Below are 21,369 nucleotides of genomic sequence, written 5' to 3'. Positions count from 1 at the left end.
TGACCAGGAGGTGGGGGACGGCAGAGTTTCACAAGAGAGAGAGTGTGGAGGTTTTAAAAAGACCCCCTCCCCCCTCATCTCCCCACCACAAGGAAATGTGTATGAAGTACAACAGTCATAAACACAAATATAGAGGATCAATCTATCCAAAAGAACTGAACTAAATCGTCTTCTTTGTGAATAACTGCTTTGTCCGAATGACGGTGGTTAATTTGCTGAATCAAATACACAAAGCTACAAATTTAAATAAATTCTTCATGATTTTAGGTGTATTATTTCACCTTAAAATTTCAAAGCAGTGCATTTCTAAATCTACTAACACTCCAAGATGGCAAATTTATCAAATTAAGGAAACGTATTATCTTTAATAACTTCTGCCTCCCCTGCAGTTTTGTCATTGAGCTACTTCTAATTTGAAACAAACCTGATCAGAAGAAGCAGAGATCTGTACATATCTAATACATTCAGCACCAGTACTGTATTAATTGACACAATCGCTGCACTCGTGACAACGTAATTTACTGATGATGTACTGAGCAGCTTGTAGTGTACATCTTTAACAGAATTTAATTCAGGCGTTGGGTGGAAAAATTTGGATCCCACGGGATCTTTTGGACCCATGGGTTAGTTTGATTATTGATTTCTTGACTGGTACAGACACAAATCCACTGTAGCAGAATGTTAGATCATCTGTTCCCAATGCAGAAACAACACACTTAACATTGGCTGTCCTTGGCATTGAGGCGGTTTAAAAATGTAAATGTGATGTTTGCTCTTTCTTGTTTTTATGCTTGAACACATTCCCTTTGCTGCAGTAGCACACAAGTAAACATGAGCGAAAGTGAGAATAAACATTGGTGGGATTGGGTTGGCCACATGTCAATGATAATAGCCACTTTGACTCTGAAAAGGGGACAGAGTGAAAAGAGAAAAGTTGAGGAAAAGACCTGGGGGGTCGAGGAGCTCCAAAGGCTGATTTGCAGGTGAAATAGACGGCACACTCTGCTTTGTGGCCATTGTCCTGCTCCGCGGCCAGATGGCCTCTTGGAATCCTTTAGAGCTGAAAACTCCAACACTGTGGGAGTGAATACGCCTCTGTGGGATTTGGCCTCTCTAATGGGCTAATTTGGCAGTTACAGCTCATATTAACGGATATAATTTCAAGCCTGACAGAACAGTCCTTATGATTGTGATTATGAAACATCTCATAATACAACCCAGAAAATGCAATTACTCGAAAACCTTTTTTTCTCTTTTCGATTGCCAAACTTGCAACTTGAATTGATTTTTCTACGACTACACTTATTATTAGCTTACTCATGTGTGGCTGCCACAAATTCAGCACAAAGCCAAAGATGTGCTTGCTCATGAGACTGAATTCATATTGAAAATCTAATACTTTCAAATTCTCTTCATAAATCTACACTTGCATGAGTCTAGGGTCAGCTTTTTATGCCAGTAATGTAACACAGCAGCTTTTTCATTAAGTGTTGGTCACTCTCATGATGAGGACTTTGCTTTTAAAACCTGATACTGCACTTAAAACATCATGTTAGGGGAGAAGAAGCAGTTGCAATATCTAAAGGTGGAGTATTCTGGACCCAGATCATTAATATAGCAGCAAACAACTAGCGTATATGTCAAGATAAAGTAGAGTTAATGTCTACCCGAGCAAGAATGAAGTTGCTTTCCCTCTGTGTGAGATGTTATCAGAGCTTGTCAGTGCTGTGTTGACAGCGTTGTTGCAGAAGCGTAGCACTTTTGACGTTGTTAGCACTGTTGGCACCATTAGCTGTGAGCCGCCGACTCAGCGAACGTCATGATGACAGCCGTGTGGAGACAATAGAAATGCTCCCAATCTCATATATAGCACCTTTAACATATGAATGCAAGGCTGACAAGATGTTTGTCTGATGCTTCAGGCAACCTGTCTCAATGCAAAAGAGACATGTGTTTTGCACATAAACACTTTATTTTGTATATTACAGCTGTGTTTGCATCCTGTACCATCAGTATATGTGCTGCAGGGTACAGCTCACTTGGAAGCTTTAAATCCTGGACCGTAGAATTGTGAGGCATTGTTTGTAGAACTGATTAAGCTTTTCTGAGCTATTTTGTCTCATTTTCCACAAGATAGGAAATAAAATGAAGATGCCATTAACGTTCTATACACGACTGAATAAACCACTTTGATGGCTGGTGGTTGCAAAATTAACTCAAGAAATTTATTTGGTCTACTGATTATATGAAATGCTTCAATGTGCTATATCTCAAAAAGGAAAGATTCTCCAAGGAGTCATCAACAAATATAATAATCACGCAATCAGAAGTAGAATTACTGTCACAGATTAAACAGTTTATTGAAATTGCAACAGTTGTAGTCATTCACAATCTCAGTGCATTTAGGCAAACATGACAAGGACAAGACAGTGCTTTTCTATGAAGTTAACAGAAGCAGCTGGTATTACAGAAGTCCACCAACAATGCTGACAGAGATGAAATATACAGAAACAAAAAAAATGTTCATTCATCAATGAGAAAAAATCATAAATTAACATATTTAGAAAAATGATCAATGAAAAAAATGCAAAGAATAAATTAAATTATAGTTCATAAATAGAATAAATAACAGAAAAGTGTATAATTTGAAACCCGGTTGACAGACGCTAAAACTGGCAATAATGAAATAAAATAAAATAACACAAAATACAATCCTTTGGTGCAGTGAATAGGCCTTGGTCCAGTCCATAATATAGTAAATAGTTAATTTTCAGCAGCGTGTTCACCGTATTGTTTTGCATGAAGCTGCTTCACTGGAACTTGTGGGGAACGGATTCAGGATGCTCTTGGTTTCTGTCGTCCTCCTTCTCTTTGAGAAAAAATCTGCCAAGAAAAATAAAAGAAAATATTTACTCACTTAATATATTAATCTTTTTTTCAATTGAATAAGCGTGGGTTGCAGCGTGAACTAACTCAATATGGATCTGCAAGACTTTTGTTCCTCACCTGTGATTCGTGCTTTGCTTCCGGGCTTGGCTGCCGGTTTTGTGAGCGTCCTCTTCCTCCGGACGGGCGTCGCTTCGGTGGGACACTTGCGCGTGTTGGAGACGCTGGAGCGGTTCTCCTGGTCGGTCCCCGCGCTGTCCTCGCGGTCGCTCATCCCGTCGTCCTCCCCGGCCCGTGGAAAGCAGACGCCGTCCCTCGGCTGTGCGGACTCCTGATAGACGGCCGCCGCGCAGTCTGCGGGTATTTCCTCCCACTGGAACCTTCCGGACTGCGGCGTCTCCGTCTGGAAGTTAAAGTTCCAGCGGCGGCTGTCCTGCTCCGTGATCTCCCGCAGCTTCAGCGTCAAGTCCCGGTGCAGTTGCTCGTGGTCCACTGGGCCAAACAGACTCCTGCAGACCGACTCTCTGCGCCCGATGGGATCCATCCTCTGCATGCTTCTGGTGGAGTTTTAGTTTTGGAAAAGTCTTTTGGGTGTAGTTTCAGCTGTTGCCGTTTTCAGCTCTGGACATTGTAATGCTGTCGGGGCCATTTAAAGGCTGCATGGCGCACGATGTCCTGTTTGTACACAGAGAGCAGAGGCTGCTGATTGGCTGCATAAGGGGAGAGGGGCGGAATTCATTCATTGTGCGACGAAGACCACAGATACCATCAGCCACAGTCCCCCGTTCCATTTGGAATACTTTGTGTAATGTTGTGATAAAGTCTTTTTTGTCCTACTTTCCATTTGAATGATCTCAAGCCGATTAGCAGGTGGCACAACAATCCTAAAAAAAAACCTCAGAGTTGTTATCCTAACACTTCTGTTTATGTACATTATGTTTTTTTTTCTGAATGAAAAGGCACCAACATGCAGCAGTTTCAGCCTCCAGCGAACAATGATTAGTGGCCACTACAGGTGTTTGTCAAAGGAGGCCATAGAGACAAAAGTCTGTTTGCCAAAATGAGGTAGAAAGTCCTGTAAGGTCTACAACGAGTGAGTTTGAATGAGTTTTAGTTTAAGCTGCATGTAGGTCAAGATTACAGTAATTAAATCCTTGCTTTAATTGCTTTTGTTTTACCCATTGAAAGAAGAGTGTCCCCCGCAGATTAGAGTGGTCCTAATTTTTGCAATTGCTTTAGAAACACAATCAATTCCGCTACTATATGCTAATTATATCATAATGACTACTTAATTCAACTGTTTTTTTAAATGTTCTCTGAGGAAGGCTATGTTCTCACACACACAGTTATTAACCACCTTCACAGGGCCTTTTTATGCTAGAAAAAGCAGTAGTTTATCAGGGTTGTGGCTCATATTGCCAGCTGGCAATATGAGCCACAACCCTGATAAACTACTGCTTTAATTGCTGTAATGATGGCTGAGTAAAGAATGTAAGCATATAGAGCTACTTCAATCAACACGTTATGATGGAGCACAATAATCTGAAATTCATCGGACAATTATATTGACATATATTACGTATTTGTCTCCATTCAGCTCATATTAAATATTGCAAAGCGGTCAAATTGACAGAATGCGGATCAATGCTAGAGCTCATAGGGAGAATTACAACTTTTTTTATAAATGTTAATCGATTTTACATTGTGCCATTTTAAAATGTGCACCCATGAACGTGCCTACAATATGTAAAATAAATAGATATGGTAAGGTAATTGAAATAAAAGCAGGAGTATGTGGTCCTGATGACAGCAATTTGCAGCGGCTGACCAACATGCAAAGCAATGGTGCGCGGCAGTGTCTGGGATTGGCCGTAAGGAAGGAGAGCCCCACCCTTGCACCACTTCCTGATCGCCCAGGTAGTTCACCTCAGGGCTGTGCAGGAAAACCCCCTCAGCCCTCTTACAGGTGTGGTTCAGCAGGAGGAACATTCATTCGAGCCATGCAGGAGAGACAAGGCACACCTCTGGTGAGTATGGACAGCGTGGTCTCCGTAGAGATGTTTACATTTGGCAACGAAAAGATTATTTATGGTTAAGGTGTAATATTTGTACACGGTGGCCAACGTTTTCACACAAAACAGTGTGTCTGTTAATGATACACACGGGCTCACATCCAGCCTACATTGTATGTCAAGGGTGATAAAGCAATATGGGAAAATCATTCTATGATTTGTGTGTTGTGTAATGGAAATAGTTTATGATTTCATATCTTGAGGATGTAATTACAGTTTGACTTTGAAGATGAAGCAGAAGTTGTGGGTCGCATCGTTATTTTAGCCATAACAACCTACAGAGATGCACCTATGCACCTACAATATTATAGAAAATGTATTTCTTATATTTCTCCCCTAAGCTATCCTTACTTTACTCATTTTACTCATTATTCTATGTGCAATATCTTATCTCTTTTGGTTTATTAAAGTGAAAGATTCATTTTTCTACCCATGATAATACTACTTCATGTGCTGTAAAATGTTGACATTCAAAATCAAAATATTGATTTTGAAACAGAGTATTGCTTTTTCTCTCATGAAGACATTAAATTTAATAGAGGTTTCGACATGAGTCAGAAGGGGGTTGCTGGGCCCAACAGCTACACAAATACTCTCATATACGGTAGCTGTGTGCTTGCCGTAAATCGATTGGGCCATCCCAGATCATCATCTTGTCTGCTAGGGAAAAGACAAGTTAATTATGCCTGACTTCAAGCAAGATGTAAAGTGTGCTGTGTGTCCTTGATATTAGTGCATGCAGCCAAGTTACTTCAGATTTGCAGGTAAAACATTGATCATTCTCAATTAAAGTGACCATGATTATTTTTGCAATGTTTGCATCACGGCGAAATGTTTAAATATTTCTAACAAGAAAGTATTTGAGGTAAACGAGCACTCAGTAGGTGAAAGAATGGGTGCCGGCAGTTCCACTGCAGTATATGGAGGTCCCATCTCACAAGGATGCAAGTTCCCTCTTGGCAATCTCTTTTTAAAAAAAGAAAACATATTTGCAGTGATATTCTGTAAAATGACCTTAAAAGGTAAAGTGACCTGAAACTGAGGTCCACACTTGGTTGTAGTGTTTTGAAGGTCCACTGTTGGTCATGTAGGAATGTATCTGTGTGTGAGGGTGTCTCTGTCCGTACCTTTGCATGCAAATTGTCCTGTTTGCATACCCAATAGTCCTTTCCCTCCCAGATCCAGACCTTTAGTCAAATAAAGGCCTCCACAACAAGCTGCTCACTTACATTAGAACAGATGGCTCAACCCAAATTGACTCTCGGTGTGTGTGTGTGTGCACGTGTGTGTTAATCGTCGCACCGCAATTCTATTAAGACACTGTTCTTGCCCAGGGAGGCTCTTTGTCAAAGAAATGTACACTTGTGCAGCATTTTATTTTTTTGTTCTCATCATCTTCCACAAACAGCCCACGCAAATAAGGCTGGCTAATAAAAGTCTGTGTTCACTCAGGCAAACGGATTATCTTATCAATAATGAATGAGTTTCCTTTCTGAACTCAGTGTCAGTTATTTCTATGACTATAAGCATTCAGAGATAAACAGACGGTTGCTTTTTTCATTGTACAACATTAACTACATACGAACCAGGTCATAATGTCAAAAGCAGATTCCAGAGTGCTTAATAAAACCTAAATACGTTATTGTCATTTGACAAAACATCCGAGGCATTTTACATTAACAGATTTTGGTGAGAAGCCCAGTTTTCTTGTTTTCATGTCTATGACTGGCAGTGTTTTGTGAATTTCTAGTTCAAGCATCGCGCAGGAAGTGCTTTGCATATGAAGCGAGGATGAAAATTCTGCCAACTTTGCATTGACCACAAGTATTTCTAAGAGCCTTTCCCCTCTGTGAAAAGAGTGGTGAGCGAGTCATAATGGATTTAGAGGAAATTGCTGTCTGTGAATTTGTTTCATTACAGGGGACGCTGCAGCCACAGCCACGATGTCTGCGATGTGGGGACGCACTGGAGTGGTCAGAGGAGCACAGGTGTGTGGTTGTGTAGAAGTCAAAGGCAATACGAACAGATACTGTAGTCTGTTCCCTTACATTCCTGACAACTGGCAGATGCTCTTATCTTAAAATTAATTACAGTGCTGTTAAGTGTTCGAGATAAAGACATCACCATCAGATCATTTGCAAGCAATCAGATCAGACTTGCAGTTACCAGGCCATAAATGTAAGAGGTGCTACAGGAAGCAAACATTTGTGCCGGACTAAGAAGCCTTAACTAATTCCAAGTATAGTTTTCAGTTTAAATTATTAACGAGTAGAATAGAATGCTTTCTGTTAAATACTAAGAGTAAAAGCAAAGTGCTGCATTCTTGATACAGCAGATTACAGACAAAGCAGCCAAACCATGAAGGACACCGCTTCTGATGCGGACGCTAAAGGGAGCTTCGGTATCAAACGCTGTGACAAAGTGTCGGTATTTGACGCCCTGGGAATTTGAACGGGCTGATCATGTGTGTAGAATATTAATCCACCCCTGCGTCTGGATCTGCGTTAATAATATATACTATTTATCATGAAGCTGTAAATACAAAATCCAGAGCATTTCTATTCTCTCCAATAGCCGGCGGCTCGCAGCTAACGGTGCTAACAGCGCTAACTATACAAACGACGTGATACGTTTCCATATCCATACCGTTGGTCGGGACGGCGTTATCAGCTGTAACCAGTGGCGCACGCTCTCATGCACTAACATGCACTAAAAGGCTCTTGTGTCCGGCCCGGCGACGTAAGCAAAGCAGAGGGAGAGCGACTTCATTCTCTGCTCAGGTTGACATCACTCCACTGTATTGCTGCTATATTGATGCTCTGAATATCATATAGAGACCCTTTACATTTTGCACCAAGCTAATGATAATAGGGCAGATTATAATTTAGTATTTAGAAAAAGTACAGACCAAAAAGTCCACAATCTTATTGAAATGCTTGCTTCACTATGGGAGAGCAGGATGAGAGAAAATAGTCTTGGTGCATGTTTGTGAGGAACACAGTGAGACGGGTGTTCCGGGTGAGCAGGAGATCAGAGATCATGCTACAGCTATTGTGTGTTGGTAGAAAGGACTGTATGATGCAATTCATATATCCACTGAATGTGTGTTTCTCTCAGTGTCCTGCTGGGCTGTTCCTGCTGCTCGACAGTGGATGAGACGCTGGAGAACGTAGCCAGAGGCCTTGCCAGCAGAATGAAGAAGGAGAAGAGCCACTGGGCATCGGGAAGAGTGGGCGACATTGACTTCGTTGGCTCTACAAAGACAAGAGGAAAGGTGAAACCAACAAAAGCTGAAGGTTCTATAACGGCATTGGGAGAGTTTGCAAAATAGATCTTTCGAGAATAATGACATATCGACTCGTCTCCTTATTTTCAGTTCGTGAGGGTGCGCAGCGACACCGACCCAGTGCTGATCTACCAGATGTTGACGGAGGACTGGGGCCTCGCTCCCCCACACCTGGTGGTGTCGCTGGTGGGCGGCGATGAGCTGACTCAGATGAAGCCCTGGCTCAGGGACATTTTAAGAAAAGGACTTGTGAAGGCTGCACAGAGCACAGGTGATAATCAATGGGCCGAACATGGCCTTGGCTTTTGAAATCAACAGCCAATGATGGAGAATGTGTTCTCTGTCGCCTTCTGTTGGCTGATGGAAGAATCACCAAGAGGAAATCCTATCTTTTATTCAAATGTGGGAAGTCGTTTTCATGTGTTTTTTAATTGCATGATGAGTAAAATGTGTTCAGGACTTTCAGGACTAACACAGAATGCTTTATAACCATTTAGGCAGTAACCTTATCTACATAAACAATAGGCCATCCAGGAATCCTGGAATCCAGAACACAACTGGTTTGATACATACTCATAACAGTGACTCGCTTCTACTTCCCATAGATCCCGCTACAAAGTGCACAAAAAAAAATGACCGAATGCACACACAAATGCAACTGTTAATGTGTTCTCTAGGGGCATGGATTCTGACTAATGGCCTTCGCTTTGGCATCACCAAGCACTTGGGCCAGGCGGTGAGAGATCATTCGTTGGCCAGCACCTCTTCTAAAGTCCGCGTAGTGGCCATTGGCATCGCACCCTGGAGCATGATCCACAATCGAGAGGCGCTCACCAGCAACTTCCCCAAGGTTTCTGTTCATACACAGGCGATGTATAGAGCTAATAAAACCTGCAGCAATGACAATAAAAGCAAATATTTACACCTCTCACAACAGTGAGCTCATGCTGTCCTCTCGTCTTTCTGCATGCCCGCATTCCTGCCATCAAGGCGGACGAGCCTTCAGAGTACAAGCCGCAGGATTTGCCTCATGGGTCGGTGTATTCCCTGGACAGCCACCACTCCCACTTTGTGCTGGTGGAGGAGGATCCCAACAGACCAGGAGCCACCAGTGAGATGAGGGTGAAGCTGCTCAAACACATCTCTCTTCAGCGCACTGGTTATGGAGGTAAAGCCCTTTCAGTCATGAGAATCCTTAATAACAATAGCAGAATTTAAAATATTGAATGTTGATGTCCTGCATTTACTTGTATAAATAAATTAAACAGACAGTTAAATTCACTTAAATATTAAAAGTAGGAGTACTCATTTTATTTAAATTATAGATGCATTAAGTATTATTTCTCCGTCGAGCTGTTCGTAGTACGGGGGGGCTGCTTCATAAACTGTTAAATAAAGCCTGCTTCATATTTTATGACCTTTTTCATATGGCTCGCTGTAAAATCATAAGCCTCAAAATCGTAAAGTTCAGTAAAGGCACATCTGCTGACTTTTGCAACGCGTCTGCAATTGACATTCTGTGTGTTGGGTATGCACTCTTTACCGCCCGAAGGGAGTAAATATATAAGATCGAAAACAAACTGTCTCCCAAAGAACAGCACGTGAGCAGACTCCCCAACATCGGCACTCCCATTCTTTTTATCTTTTTTGTCTTTCAACCACAAATTAGCTCAGGTAGGTAACTGCTGCTGCTTTACAAGATTTACAGTAAGCAGTAATCCAAGGTGGAGTTCTACTTGTAAGCAAACAAAAGTTGTGTTTGCACTCGTTAAAATACACTGTGTGTTCGCTGGAGGTCAGAAAACATTTGTAAAGCCATTCTTTTGAATAATGTAGTTTATAAATGTAAAATAAATTGTGTGCTCTTGCAGCTTTTCCTTTTTTCTGGCTTTGCTACTGTAATTCTTTGTGAGTCAGTGGAGTAGCCTTAATTAAAGGAACATCAGGAATGTAAATTTGACTTAGTTTATGTACTTATTTTAAGCCCAGCCATGATGTTTTTCATAAACCCAATGAAGTGGCTGTGTTGAATTCACGTCGTTAACCACGTGTTTACTGCGACCATGTGCTGGGCTACCCAGTGCGTTATAAAATGGTATGGTTATTTTTTCTTCTTTTTTTCTGGGAAACCCTGTCTTAGCACATGCACACATTAATATATTAGTTCCCAAATATGAGTCAGGACCCCCTCAATGTGTCACAATATAAATATTGCTGTAAGAAAAAAACAATACAGTTCAAAATGGTTCAAATGTAACAATTAGGAACATCAGTCTGCTCACAACAAGGAGACAAAGAGAAACTGTAACCGGGGATGGGGGCTATCACCGTGGTGCAGAGTTTAGTAAAGTGACAGCTGAGGGGAAGAAGCTGTTCCTGAGCTTGCTTTGTGGTTGACAGCTGATGCCTATATGTACCATTTGCACAACAGCGGGATGTAGTAATAATTTGAGACGCTGTTGAGATGCATAAGATGTGATTATAAATGTCCTTTACTTTGGTGCATTCAGGCGCAGGCAGTTTCGAGATCCCTGTTCTGTGTCTCTTGGTCCACGGGGAGCCCAGAATCCTGAAGGTGAGTTTCATTTTATTATGCTGCTAGTTAGTTGCTCAAGAACTTTAAAGAAGTGACCACGAAGAGACATTTTGAGAGCTGGATATATTTTTGTCAATCTCCACAATCAAAAAGTGGCTTTGGCTCGAGAATTAAGCACTGAATCAAATTTTGGTTGTGCCACCTCCTGAAGTCACGGGCCAAAGCCAGACTGAGGAATCAATTCTGTTTTCACAAAGCTAATCTCTTGGGCTAGAAAAGCCTGTCATCGCCACCAAATTTGCATAAACAGAGCCACAAACCACGATTATGGCATGCATCCGATCGATATAATTCTTTGTTTGTGTTCAGTTGAGAAGTTATTCAGTGAAACACAAGGTATGTTTGTGAGTTTAACCAGCGAGTCTGAACACTGTTCCTGTCTGCAGAGGATGCACAAAGGCATTGGCAATTCGACACCGTGGCTGATCCTGGCAGGCTCGGGAGGCGTGGCGGACATGCTCGTCACGCTGATGAATAGGGGCTGCTGGGATGTGGACAGTGTTCACGAGCTGCTGCTGGACACCTTTCCAAATGCCCACCACGGCACAGACATCAGTAACTGGGTCAAGCTGGTGAGAGCGATGTGCAGTGCGCAGCGTGGAGGCAGACACATACACGCATCACGTTCGTGTTGCCAGAAAAATGGGGCACACTGGGGGAAGATTGTGAGGGAAGCTGGTGTGGGATTTTCATCTTTATCTTCAAAATGTGTTTGTGATGACCTAATTTAGGATTTAGGATTTAGGATGGGGGGGGGGAGGCAAGCTGACATACACAATGAAGGGCTTGTAATTTTGAATAAACAATGCATTATCAAATGAGGTATTAGTAATAACTGACTGTCAACCTGCCAATCAGATCCAGAAGATACTTGATCACGGGCATCTCCTAACTGTCCACGACCCTGAACAGGAGAGCTCCGAGCTGGACACGGTCATCCTCAAAGCTCTAGTCAAGGGTAAAGTACCTTGTGAGAGATATGTTGTCGAGAAACTTGCAATTTTTTTTTCAGGCTGTACAATTACTGTAAAGGTTTCTTAATTATAAGCTGCATGGAGAGAGAGAGAGAGAGAGAGAGAGCTTTGACATTTCGAGCACTTCATATATTGTGAACCTGTTGACATTTTGTATGTTGTGTGTGTGTGTGTGTGTGTGTGTATCAGCTTGTAAGAGCCAAAGCCAGGAAGCCCAAGACTTCCTTGACGAGCTAAAGCTGGCTGTGGCCTGGAACCGCGTGGACATCGCCAAGAGTGACATCTTTAATGGGGATGTGGAGTGGAAGGTGAGTTGACCAGTCATTTTGAGAAGAGGTTTGTAATTAAACTTTGTCTTATATTCAGTGGGATTGACTCGCTTTTGGAGCCAGCCTCAAGAGGCCATTTGAGGAAATGCAGTTTTTGGCATAATGTTGGCTTCATTTTGCAGCAACGTAGGTTGCTGCTTGATTAACACACATCCATTAACTAATTGACAGGACATTTCACTGAAAAACACAAATGTCAACCATGATGGTGGCGCGAGAGAAGCAATCAGGAGATCATCAAATTCAGTAGGAGTCATCCTCTGGGGACCATGAATGTCTGTTCAAAACTGACAACCCACCCAATAGTTTTTGAGATATAGCTCTGTCTGAACCAAATAGTGGACCAATCAACCGATAATCCGATCAACCTACCCACTCATTTCTATCCCTTGAGCTTTGCAGCTGGCGTACCTACATTTGTATTCAATCAATATGGGAGGGACTTATTGACCAGTGACTCATTAGATAGTGCACAAATATGTGTGGTAAGCCAGTGTCCATTACAGTAAAGGAGAATTATGAAAGCCTTTTCACATGAAGTAAAGAGGACTGTTGCTTCATGAGTCTTTGTAACAAAGACGCTCGATCTTTACAGGCATGCGACCTTGAAGAGGTGATGATGGATGCGCTGATCAATGACAAACCCGATTTTGTGCGCCTCTTTGTGGACAACGGCGTGAACCTCGGCGAGTTCCTTACCTACGGTCGTCTGCAGGAGCTCTACTGGTCCGTGTCGGAGAAGAGCCTCTTTCACAACCTGCTCCTCAAAAAGTACGAGGAGAAGCAGCTTCTGCTCGGAGCTGGAAGGGCGCCCGGTCCACCTGGGCACCATCCGCCCGAGCAAGGGGACCGGAAACCCCGCTTCACCCTCTACGAGGTCGCTAAAGTGCTGAAAGACTTCCTCCACGACTCCTGCAAAGGCTTTTACCAAAAGATTCCCACAGTGAGTGATTCGCTCTGTCTCGGAAGTTCCAGTAAATCATATATACTGCACTGAATAAGAGATCCTTTCAACTGATGGATTAAGGTCCACCTTGTACTGTATTTATTTTTTGCAGTAGTTCTCATCCTTTTTGGCTTGTGATATCTTAAAATGAAGCAATATCTACAATATTTCTGCTCCCTTGTCACAGTTTGCATTGGTCTATGAGTTGTGAGTGAACAGTGATTTTCCCTTCTAACCCTCACAGACTTTTTCATTTGAAACCGTTAAATGCCTGAAAGTTGCAAGACAGTATACAGACGTCACGGTAAACTCACTTCCTGGAAAACAGTGAATCTTTAATGTTGTTCTCATCCTGCACTTGTAGGGTTAAAACATATAATCTAACCAACGAAGTTGTCGCAATTCTTAGGTAATTCTAGTGAAATCTGAATATGATGTCCGAACTATGTAGTTTTCGTGTTTTCTGTCCTGTTAGCCAATGTGCGACCCTTCAGATTTTTTTGTGACAGGGGCCCTCGATTTCACCATAATTGCAGAAAGGAAGAAATGGATCATCGCACACCAAACCTGCTTTCACTCCCTAGGAAATCTCATCTAAATTGACCCTCTAGATTTGCGGTTAATTACCCATCTCTGGATGTTGTTAGCACTGTATCAGGCTGTTAAAAAGAAATTATAGCTCAGATCATGACTTAAAATCAAATTGCTTCTTGGCAGAGGGTGTGTCAGCTCGGCCTGTTTCATGCATTTTTCTTTTTTTAAATACCTACATCTCCTGTATACAGACTGACAGACTACCAGTTAAACAATAATGTTTTTTGTGGCAGATGAAGTCATTTGTTTTGCAATAATGACCATAGATGTGATATGTGCAATTGATTTTATGACTCATGTAATAACTGCATGCTGCTGTAAACTGCGTGCAGCTACTCGGTTTGCTATACATATTTAATAAAGTGTGTGCGCTCTAGGAGAAGCCAGCGAAGGGCCGACTGTTCCACACCCAGAAGAACCTGGCGGAGTCAGAGGAGCGCTGCGAACATCCTTGGAGGGACCTCTTCCTCTGGGCCGTCCTTCAGAACCGACAGCAGATGGCCAACTACTTTTGGGCTATGGTCAGTCTTGTCAGCTCCTTTATTCGGTTCAGCTCCGGCTCGTACGATCTCAGCTCTGTGTGGTTCGATCGATGAAAGCCCAAATGTGCCTGGCAATGGCAAACACTATTCAAAACCAAATTGAAGCAAGTTAAATGACGCTGTGCTAGTTTGTATTCTAGATTCAGAGGGAACAAGAGGGATGTGGGCCAGCGCAGCACAGGTGTAGGTCAGTCCTGCCATATGAAAATGCCACCCCAGATAAAAGAGCACTACAAACGGCATATTTATGAAGAATTCATCAGGTGAACTAAAAAGCTATCTTATCTCCAGAAACATTAGTCAAATGAAGGTCATGCTGCTTCATGAGGCAGCGTATTCAACGAGCTGTGAGGTAGTGCGGGCGTATCTAAAGTCCTGATGAAGTTAATGCGAAATATATCCTGACATGGGATTGATGCACTATGAATGGTTTAAAAGACACTAATCAATGATAATTGCTCTTTGTTTTTAACGTCTCTTCAAGGCACCTTTCATTTCCTTATTGCCCTTCCCCGAACTGAGGGAACCAATTACTGTAATCTCACAAGCGGTCACCCTCATGTGCTCCTTTCCTGCATCTTATTTCAAACATTATCTGAAATTATGGTAATTGTATTGGGTGTGTGTACAACCCCCACTGCAGATCATTTCTTCCCCACTCACACTCTGGCGGGGATATCTGCATTCATAATTTCATTGTCTGAAGTATCTCTCGTGGTGAAAGCCACATCACAATTATCCTTGCAGGCTGGCTTATGCTAGCAAAATACCCCCATTTATAAATTTACAGCGCGGTGCACAGGAATATTGATCATTTGAATAAAGAGGGTTGAGGTCCACACCGCTAAGTGTAGCTTCAAATGGAGAGCCCTCAGTTTTAGTATGTTGCTCTTTATTTATGTGTCATGTTAGGTTTCTTCTTCAAGGTACATGGCCATTTCTACGAGAACATATTTACATGCTTTAATGTATAAAAAACACTTTATTTTTCTCAGCCCCCTTCCTGAAAAAGCCCAGTTTGCTCTGATTGTCCCATTTAAAGGTTGATATTACCTGTTGAAAATCACAAAATATTACAATAAACATAATCTATTATAATGCCAATTTTTACCAGAAAGAACTAAAGGTTTTCTGTTCTGATAAAGAATACATTGATTATCACCCTCTTCCTTCTATCCTCATGCACATTTTTGATCCACCTGGTGTTACCCTAGGACCTAGGAGACAGTTAGCTTACTAAATGAACATCATGCTGTATTGAAGAAGACTTGAAACTAGAGATTGAGACCATAAACTCATGTTTACAATGTTTACTGAGGTCATAAATCAAGAGAGAAGTAGAGTCATTTTCTCATAGACTTCTATACAGACTTCTGTCTGCAACCAGAGGAGTCGCCCCCTGATGGTCAGTAGAGAGAATGCAAGTTTTAAGACGCTTCCGCATCGGCTTCACTCGGCAGAACCGGAGGTTGCCGCCTGGTTAAAATGATAGTGCTCCCTTGGAGGGAAACAGTATTCAACATAACACCGTGAGGAGACAGCCTGCTAACACCCATATACAACAACCCGTCATCATCATATTTCAACAACAAAAAAATCACATCTGCTGACATTTAGGTCAACAAAAACAACATTTATGTTTGCAGCTCAGTTAGTCTTTTTGTCTGTTTGTTTGTCTGTCTGTCAGCAGAAAAGGGGAAAAAGTATTGATCCGACATTGATGAAACACTATAACACTTTCATTAAAGGTGCTAAAGCACAGCGCAAAGTGGGAGCACGATGGCATGCACTAACATGCACTAAAAACATGCACGGCTGGCCCAGCTTTGTTATTAAAGCACTGAGAAGCTCTGATAACAACACACAGAGGAAGAGCAACCTCATTATCTGCTAAGGTAAACATTACTTCACTATATCTTTATATATTGTGGTTCAGTGCTATATTAATGCTCTGAATGTCATATAGAGAACTTTCGAGCCTGCGAGACAGGGCATCTGTGCTGCACTCATGTGGTGTCGGAATAATCTGTAAAATGTGTTCCCAACGAGGAGATGCCCCCTCAAGTCAGAACAACAATTCGGAAACAGCTAACCTGTTGTTTCAATGCTCTGAGCAATAAAATACAACACATCTTATTTGTAGGACCCATGTTTTTTTTCCTACATTACGAACTTCCCAACTTGGGAAAGGGACCATCCGAGGAGCATGTGAATGCACCATTGTCTGCGCTCTAGTTTTTCTTATAAATTGCTTCCAAATTCTTCTAGTGTCAGTGTGTTTGTGCCCGGATCAGACCTGCGGGTTTTTTAATCCTTGCTGGAGGGAACCGCGCTTCCTTTCCAAAACAGTTTCTGCTGGCAAACGTCAACTTCTGCTGCAGCTGACTGTCTGATATCGAGTGCTGTGGAGGTTTTTTTTTGGCAGCAGGTCATTCCTTGCAAAAATCTCCCAAGTAAAATGACAGACAAAACAATTCGTGATGTTTCAAGATGAGTTTTATTAAAACAACGCGGACAGCAGGTCAAAGAAGGTCAAATAGTGAGCAGAAAAGAGTAAATGGAATAAAAAACACTGGCAAAGTCCTTTAAGCATGAGGGTAGCTTTTCTTTACCTCAACACCACTTTAGTCGTGTCCAAGGTGAGATGAGTCCACGACCGAACTTCAAAGTATACGGTTTGAACCTGCTCTCACACTCAAGCTGATTGACAGGTGAAGACAGGCTACAACTAAGAATGTTCTCTACCACTGTTAAAGGTCAGTTCACTTCAGTGCTAAATATAGTGGTCTATAATTTCAAATATGATCAATTGAGCAACACAGGAATGCTTACATTTTATGTAAGTCGTGAATTATACACCATATGTGTGTACAAGTACTGCAGCCTGGTGCACACGGTACACGCGGGTTTCTAAAATTCTCAACTAGATTCCTCAGATCCCGCTCTCAGACCCATTTCTTGGATCCAGCTTTCTTTTAATCCTTCAGGGCCCTGAGGCGGTTGCGGCAGCGCTGGCGGGTTGTAAGATTCTGAAAGAGATGGCACGACTGGAATCTGAGGCAGAGTCTGCACGCAGTATGAAGGAGGCGAAGTATGAGCAGTTCGCCCTTGGTGAGTATATAAACCTTTCCATGACAGTGTGATCAAAACAAAGGTATACTCCCTGACCTCAAACAACAGGAAAAGTGGAAGGGAATGAAATATGAATTTGCAAATTCTTCAAATGTAGCCGAGCGGTTGACACTGTGTATCTACTGTTGTAATTGTGGCAGATGTCTTTGGAGAGTGCTACTCCAACAGTGAAGACAGGGCTTATGCTTTGTTAGTGAGAAGGACACACTGCTGGAGCAAATCTACCGTCCTAAACTTGGCCACTGAGGCAGATGCCAAAGCCTTCTTTGCCCACGATGGAGTTCAGGTAAGAAGGACGCACATCCAGATGCTCATTTCGCTCCAATTGAACTCATTATTTTTGTCATTTTGAAACATTTAAAGGGGACAAGCCATGCTCGTTTTCAGGTTCATACCTGCATTTTTGGTTTCTACTTGAACCTGTTTACATGCTTTAATGTTCAAATACACTTTATTTTTCTTAAACCGTCTGTCTGAATATACCTGTATTCACCCTTCGTCTGAAACACTCAGTTTAGCGCCTGTCTCTTTAAGAAAAAAAAACACGGTGCACCTTTGTAAAGGTAGTTCTCAAACTGTGGGTAAAGGTAGGTGGGGGTAGGTGATTATTCTAATCAGCGTGTGATGAATGTGGAGGAGCCAATTCTGCATGGCTTGTTGACTAAACAACTGGCATTGGGGGTTGGTATTCACCCCAGATACCAGAATGTATGTGCGCACGCACTGACAAAGTGAGATTTTCATGACATGTCCCCTTTAACTTTCACCCAGAGCATTTCATTATGTAATTCATTTTGCTGCCTTATGTACTGAAACAACTTGTTGCCCTACACTTTCAAGGGCATCGCATGCCATTAGATACTTATTTCAAAGTCCTCTCACTCTGCTCGTCACTGGACTCCATTCTCTATACAATTTTAGAAAGATAGACGCCCTTGACATTACAAAGTCAACATTGAGAGTTAATCGGTATTCAATGTCAGTAGTGAAAGGACGGTTAGTGTGCAGACAACTATTATATAAACCACACATTTGGTAAAAAAAAAAGCCTTTTTAAATTGGATGCAGTGTAGTGTTTCAAGAGAAGGTGTATTTCACTGCTCTGTTAAAAAAGGTGGACAAACCCATGACTGAGCATCGGGTGTCCTTTTCATGAAAGCGACTCATCAGACTGCAACAAGACAGCTGCGGAGAAAGAAACGGTTCACACGTCTTATGAAATGGTTCATAGAGGAGGGGGAAATTAGCATTCTTCATCTGATAACCAGCTGGGATAACTCCCTGTTTGAGGCTGCCATGGATTGAGTCACAAGACTGAGAGGCAGAAATACTCAAGGGCAGCTGACTCCCTCTTGTGGTGATTTTCATTCAGATGTTGAGTTAGTTTTGTTTCCCCTGCTGTGTAACCCTGTCTGATGTTTCATGATTCGGAGCTGAACTTTTTAACGGTCAGGCCCTGCTCACGAAGATTTGGTGGGGGGCGATGACGACGGACACGGCCATCTCCAAACTCGTGGCGTCTTTCTTCTGTCCGCCACTCATCTGGACCAACCTCATTAAGTTCAGGTGATCCACTTGAAGTGATTCTTCTCAGCCGTGTGGATGCATCTTTTTGTGTTGTGTGCACTGACGCGCTCTGTCACGTGTTTCTCAGTGACGAGGAGCTCGATAACCATAACAGCCGCGAGCAGTTCGTGGAGCTGGACAGTCTGGACACGGAAAAGGCTCTACTGTTGACTGACGACGATGACGCTTTGTGAGTTTGCACTTAAATAATACTCACATTGCTGATAAATAATCTGAAAAAGATATTTGTTAATCATTATTTTAGATGTTTAACTGCATTGTGTACTCACAGTAAAGCTGTCACATTTTAATTTCAACTTCAACTTTATTGTCCCCAAGTGAAAGCCAACTTAGACACACATAGGTTTGAGCAAAAACATGATAAAACACATAAAACATATCATACAAATGAGTAAAACCCACCATACATGTCACACAAGACAATGTGATGACGTAACATAAAACCCCTGAGTGCATCAACAAACCTAATAATCAATGATTAAAACATACTCCTCCCATGGTCCAACGTGTAAATCATTATACTGTCTCTTGGTCTTCAAAGGGACTCGTCGCCCGGAGGTCCGGCAGCCCAGAGCTGCGCCTCGGTGTGGTGGCGCTTCCTGCTCCGCCGCTGGCGCCGCTTCTGGAGCGCCGCCGTCACCGTCTTCCTCGGTAACGTCATCATGTACTTCGCCTTCCTCTTCCTCTTCACCTACGTGCTCCTGCTGGACTTCCGCCCGCCGCCGCCCCTCGGCCCCGGACCCCAAGAGATAATGCTCTACTTCTGGGTCTTCACGCTGGTGCTGGAGGAAATCCGACAGGTGACCGCCGTAGCCACCAATCTCGCTGGGGCCTTTAAAATCCGGTTTTCGAACACATTATGAGTCCTCAGATCATTGTTTTGTGATTTATTTTGTTGTTGTTGAGGATATCTATCCATGCAGCTTTTGAAGATTTGCTTGCATGACAGCATTCAGGCCGGAAAAGTCAGTGTGAATCGCTGCAATAAGCTCATTCTCTCTGGGGGTTTTAAGGATTCATGAGCCTTCCACCTTTCCGCTCTGACTCTCTTCCCTGTCAGCCCTCCCTCCCTTGGGCCCAAAGGCCCCAGATGGGACAGGCCTTGTTCTCTCTGCTCGCTTATTTTTTCAACACGCCTCTCAGAAAGTCCCTGAGCTGAACAGAACCACGGCACAGGTTTCCAAATAAAGAACCGCACTGCTGCAGAGGACCCTGTTGTGCTACCGAGCCCAGGGGTGCATGCCTCTCCCCAAAGAACGACAATAGCCCAGGGGGCCTCTGTTTCCCGCCATGCTTGTCATAAAACAAGGTGACAGACTGTAAGTTTTCCAGTTTTTTAAAGGTGATAGATGGGCTGGTGTAAGGCTGCTCGCTCTCACAAAGTAATCAAAAACGATATGTTGTTGCATCAATTGATAAGTAGCAATATACAGTTGATATGTAGACATCACTCGTGATCACATGCTGGTTGAGGCGTATTATTCCAGACGATTTGTTTAATGTCAGTCTGGGAGGGATTTAGGATAATCAGGGCTGATTTATAGTTATTCACACATCATTTATCACTGCCTTATGTTAAACCAACACCAATTCATCTGATGACATTTGATTAGTTTGCCCTCAGTCTCCAACACTACACCTTACGCCAAGAAACATTCCAGCTCTATTTGCAAATGATTTATGCCGTGAAAAGGTCAGATATCATCAGCAAATAAAGAGCGAAGGAAGACCAGACTCCCCCCGCGGCTTTTATTTAAATATTTTGGAGGGGAATTATTTCTCTTAAACACGCTGAAACTGACCAGGGCTGAACAGAAAAGAGCTAGTAGAAGTAGACTTACAGTGGCTTGCACAAGTGTTCACCCCCTGTGCTGTTTTTCCTATTTGGTGCATTACAACCTGGAATTTAGATGATTTTATGCATTGTACTTCCACAAATTAGTCCCTAAATGCTGCCAATTACCTTCAGAAGTCACATAATTAGTTAAATAAAGTCCACCTGTGTGCGAGTGTCACATGGTCTCAGTCTATATATATACACACCTGTTCTTAAAAGACCATGAAGACAAAGGAGTGCTCCAAACAGGCCAGGGACAAAGTTCTGGTGAAGTCCAAATCAGGGTTGGGTTATTAAAAAAATATCTGAAACTTCCCACAGAGCATCACTAAATCCATTATTATAAAATAGATAGACTTTTGCACCACAACAAACGTGTCAAAAGAGGAGCAATACTCTCGGCAGGCAAGGAGAACATTAATCAGAGAGGCAACAAAGAGACCGAAGATAACCCTGAAGGAGCTGGAGGACATTGGACTATCCATGAGAGGAAAGCCACCGCTTAAATATTGAAACGATAAAACATGTTTGAAGTCTCCCTCATGCCTTTGAGTGAACTCCAAACATAAGATATATATATATATATAT

The 21,369-nt window shown here is 42.5% G+C and overlaps 2 protein-coding genes across 2 annotated transcripts in view; one reads left to right on the top strand and one right to left on the bottom strand.

Annotated features, from left to right (window-relative positions):
- Window positions 1–2,607: 2,607 nt before the first annotated feature.
- On the bottom strand, window positions 2,608–3,535 carry cdkn1ca (cyclin dependent kinase inhibitor 1Ca). The gene is made up of 2 exons (XM_031848820.1): window positions 3,007–3,535; window positions 2,608–2,883 (listed from the first exon to the last, which is right to left on the bottom strand). The coding sequence occupies exons 1-2, from the start codon at window positions 3,437–3,439 to the stop codon at window positions 2,783–2,785; spliced, it is 534 nt and encodes a 177-aa protein (XP_031704680.1). The 5' UTR covers window positions 3,440–3,535; the 3' UTR covers window positions 2,608–2,782.
- An 841-nt stretch (window positions 3,536–4,376) lies between these two features.
- trpm5 (transient receptor potential cation channel, subfamily M, member 5) overlaps window positions 4,377–21,369 on the top strand; it is a 22,249-nt gene continuing 5,256 nt past the window's right edge. Inside the window, exons 1-17 of the mRNA XM_031848475.1 lie at window positions 4,377–4,913; window positions 6,879–6,946; window positions 8,076–8,232; window positions 8,335–8,515; window positions 8,922–9,094; window positions 9,235–9,412; window positions 10,755–10,819; window positions 11,227–11,412; window positions 11,699–11,798; window positions 12,004–12,122; window positions 12,739–13,086; window positions 14,061–14,204; window positions 17,213–17,336; window positions 17,498–17,643; window positions 18,811–18,923; window positions 19,012–19,113; window positions 19,486–19,744. Of these exons, the coding sequence (XP_031704335.1) occupies window positions 4,614–4,913; window positions 6,879–6,946; window positions 8,076–8,232; window positions 8,335–8,515; window positions 8,922–9,094; window positions 9,235–9,412; window positions 10,755–10,819; window positions 11,227–11,412; window positions 11,699–11,798; window positions 12,004–12,122; window positions 12,739–13,086; window positions 14,061–14,204; window positions 17,213–17,336; window positions 17,498–17,643; window positions 18,811–18,923; window positions 19,012–19,113; window positions 19,486–19,744 (2,763 nt within the window). The 5' untranslated portion in view covers window positions 4,377–4,613. The remainder of the gene's footprint in view (window positions 4,914–6,878; window positions 6,947–8,075; window positions 8,233–8,334; window positions 8,516–8,921; window positions 9,095–9,234; window positions 9,413–10,754; window positions 10,820–11,226; window positions 11,413–11,698; window positions 11,799–12,003; window positions 12,123–12,738; window positions 13,087–14,060; window positions 14,205–17,212; window positions 17,337–17,497; window positions 17,644–18,810; window positions 18,924–19,011; window positions 19,114–19,485; window positions 19,745–21,369) is intronic.

Source organism: Anarrhichthys ocellatus, unplaced genomic scaffold (assembly GCF_004355925.1).
Source record: "Anarrhichthys ocellatus isolate YVR2014 unplaced genomic scaffold, GSC_Weel_1.0 scaffold8, whole genome shotgun sequence".
Classification (NCBI taxonomy): domain Eukaryota; kingdom Metazoa; phylum Chordata; class Actinopteri; order Perciformes; family Anarhichadidae; genus Anarrhichthys; species Anarrhichthys ocellatus.
Note: the sequence above shows the minus strand (reverse complement) of the source record. Positions and strands in the feature narration are given on the sequence as shown.

Bases quoted from the DNA above. Each gene is read 5' to 3' on its own strand.
- cdkn1ca (XM_031848820.1), bottom strand. From the start codon at position 3,439: ATGCAGAGGATGGATCCCATCGGGCGCAGAGAGTCGGTCTGCAGGAGT. The intron at 2,884-3,006 runs GTGAGGAACAAA...TTTTCTTGGCAG, and splicing joins AAGCAAAGCACGAATCACAG to ATTTTTTCTCAAAGAGAAGG.